The sequence below is a fragment of the Lucilia cuprina genome, chromosome 2, assembly GCF_022045245.1.
Source record: "Lucilia cuprina isolate Lc7/37 chromosome 2, ASM2204524v1, whole genome shotgun sequence".
Classification (NCBI taxonomy): Eukaryota; Metazoa; Arthropoda; class Insecta; order Diptera; family Calliphoridae; genus Lucilia; species Lucilia cuprina.
The window spans coordinates 44,036,905-44,040,030 of record NC_060950.1 but is presented as its reverse complement, the minus strand read 5'-3'; the positions used below and the strand labels follow the sequence as shown (position 1 = coordinate 44,040,030).

General features: G+C 32.9%; 1 protein-coding gene across 1 annotated transcript; it reads right to left on the bottom strand.

Moving 5' to 3' along the window:
• Window positions 1-660: 660 nt before the first annotated feature.
• LOC124420840 lies at window positions 661-3,099 on the bottom strand. The gene is made up of 3 exons (XM_046955156.1): window positions 2,352-3,099; window positions 1,326-2,270; window positions 661-691 (listed from the first exon to the last, which is right to left on the bottom strand). Exons 1-3 carry the CDS (start codon window positions 2,696-2,698, stop codon window positions 661-663), a joined length of 1,323 nt encoding a protein of 440 aa, XP_046811112.1. The 5' UTR covers window positions 2,699-3,099.
• Window positions 3,100-3,126: the final 27 nt, after the last annotated feature.

The following is a 3,126-nucleotide window of genomic DNA, read 5'->3' as shown; positions in this document are numbered from 1 at the left end:
AGAGAAGCAAGCCGACTACAATATTTCGGCGGCGGCTGAAAACCAATTTTTTTCGGCGGCGGCGGCTATCCGGCTTGAAGCCGAGTTTTCTACCGGCTTAAGAAAATATTCGGCTGCGCCGAATTCTTATAATAAAAAATAACGTTTTTGTTTACAAAAAATTGTCACACGACATTTAAGCTATAATTTTATATTTTCTAAAAAAAAAAACAAATTCAATTCACTTAAAAATAAACTAGTTATTAATGAGATCGAAATTAATATACTGAAAAGATTACTTAGAATTTAAAATGGGATCCACTAAGTGGTAGTTGTCATGTACAAATAATTGCCGTTTTACGGTAGAAGGATTTAATCTACTTCTTTTTGCCGTAATGCAGGCACCAGCAACTGAAAATGCCTCTTCTGAAGAGGCGGAAGTTGCAGGTATTCCAAAACAAAAGTTCGCTAATAATGCGATATTTGGAAACATCTAAGAAGAAAAAATATAAATAAAACTAAATATATATGTTACGTACATTTAATTGTAAATACCTCTTCGTTTTTCTGCCACCATTCCAAGCATTCTGCGTCTTCGTTTGGGACATCGAAGTACGATTTTATTTCCTTTTGAAGGTCTGAATTTGGTGGGTCTTCCTGGTTTGATGTGGCCCAAAAAACTCAGCATTTCTTTTCTTGTGTTTGAAAGTTTCTTGAAATTAAATTAAATTAAATTATAAAAAGGCTTCCGAAATATTAAGAAATTAAAGTAACTTACCACTTTTTTTTTAGAAGGTCCCGGTTCATTTCTGATATGTAAACTTTCTTGTGAACTATTTATTAATTTTAAAAGTTCATTGTAAATAAGTTTTTCTTTTGTAATTGGTTTGATCAAATTACAGTCTAAAACATCATTTAATTCCAGGCTATTCGTTGCTGGAACTTTTTTCAACCAATTATGTAAAAGTGGCCAGTTTCGCTGACAGGGATCCATTATAGCAGCTACTAGATGGATTTTCTTAATTTTGAAGCGCTTTTTAAAATTTTTTTTTGCAAAATTATAAAGCTCAATTGATATACCGAATTCCGACATTTCTTCATTTTTATTTAGTTTGTCTATTATATTTTCATAAAAGAAAATGACCGAACATATAGTCGGATAATTCCGTCCTTGTAGGTAGCATGTTGCATTTTCGAATATAGATAAGAAATCTGCAAATTCTTTTATTATTTTCTTTTCCATTTCACGGAATATAAAGGTTTCTTTTTTTGCTTTTATTAGTGCAATATTTATTGCATCAAAATTTGTTGCAAAGCTTTTAAACATTGTTGCTAAGGTATTCCACCTTGTATCATTTGCAACTTTAATTGTAGTTGCAGTTTGATTTTGAAGAGTTTCTTCTGGCAAATCCATTTCCTCTTCTAAAGAAACTCCGAATTCCTCCTCTAATTGCAGAGATTCGGCAATGTCATTACTTTGCAGTAATATTTCTATAATTCCATCTTGGAGATGGGCCTTTTGTATAGCCATTAAATCTTCGGAACAATACGATAATTTCGTATAAGTAGCCTTTAGTTTTTTTACTACAGCTTTGATTTCATTAAATTCTGGATTGTCCAAAACATCATGCACTATAAATCTGTGCAATGAGTGTGCCATACATTCATAACGCAGCATTTTTGACATTCTTAATCCAGCTATGATATTGGCTCCACCATCGCTAACTGCGTGTATTTCACGACTCTCTAAATTAAACGATTTTACAGTGGATGTGATACAATCGGCAATTCGACTTCCAGTGTGTGGATGAGCAAAGTGCTCAGTTGTTAAACTGGCTGTTGTTATCTTAAAATTGACGCAGTAGTGAACTTTTATGTTTACATATGATAATTTTTTAAAATTGTCCGTCCACAAATCCAAAACCAGAGCAATTTTTGTAGGCGCACTTTTTAAAACGTCTTTTACCGTGGACATATATACATTATACACATCTTGCAATGCTGTTGTAGCAATTGTGCGACTAGTGGGAAATTCCAAACCGGGTTTTACAAGAGCCATGTATTTTAAAAATCCCTTCCTTTCCACAACGTTGAAAGCCTGGAGATCAACACAGCACATTTCTGCCACTCTTCTACCATTAACAAACTTCGTATCTTTATCTTTAGATGAAGACGATAGTGCTTCATTTGTTTTTTTCAAGGAAGCCTCCGAATTTTTGCTCTTGAGCTCTATGTCGTGAACGTTGCGCAAGTGCGTTAAAAGATTTGAAGTTGACGTTACTTGGCTAAATCTACCCAAAATTTAACGTTGTATACGATTTAATTTAATACGAGATTTATTAAATTATTTATGAAACACTTTATTTACTTACCCTTTTAATGTTGTAAGCTCCATCTCAAAGCAAATTTTACAAAAATGAAGTTTTTTGAGCACGGACTTACCGCGGAGCATAAGTGTTCCAAAGTAGTCCCAAACAACCGAACCAGTTCCTTTTCGTTCATTTAAAACTATCTTTGCCACAGATTTTGCGGCTTTATTTTTACGAAGAATAGCCTCATAGTCACTTATCTGGCGATCTGAGTGATTTCTTATGAATGAATCTTCATCAAACTCTCCTGATTCATCAGATTCAATATCTTCATTTTCCAAAACTTCAGTAGTGCTCCTTTCATTTTCGTTGGTATTCGTCTTAAAAAATGATGTTATTTTTCTGTTCATTTTGCTTAAATCGATCACAAAACTTTTTAAAGACACCAAAATGTTACGACCGTTTTTTAAAAATTTTAAATTTCAAAGTGGGTACTGAGTACCGAGTACCAAAAATTTCTATATACGTATATGATGAACAGGTTGGTAACTCAATAACAATTAAATTCATATTAAACTACTCAATATTACGAATGGTAACTCAACTACAATTTATATTCAAAATTAAAATACAAAAAATATAAAATTTTTGTAAATTTTTTATTATAAAAATAATACATATATTTTAATAGAATTAATTTCATAAAAATGGCTTAGTCGACAACATTGACTGGAATCTAAGCCGCCGACAAGCCGGTTAATTCGGCGGCGGCGCGACTCTTTAAAAAAAATCAGCTTAGCGGCTAGCCGACAGCCGAGCCGATACGGCTTGCTTCTCT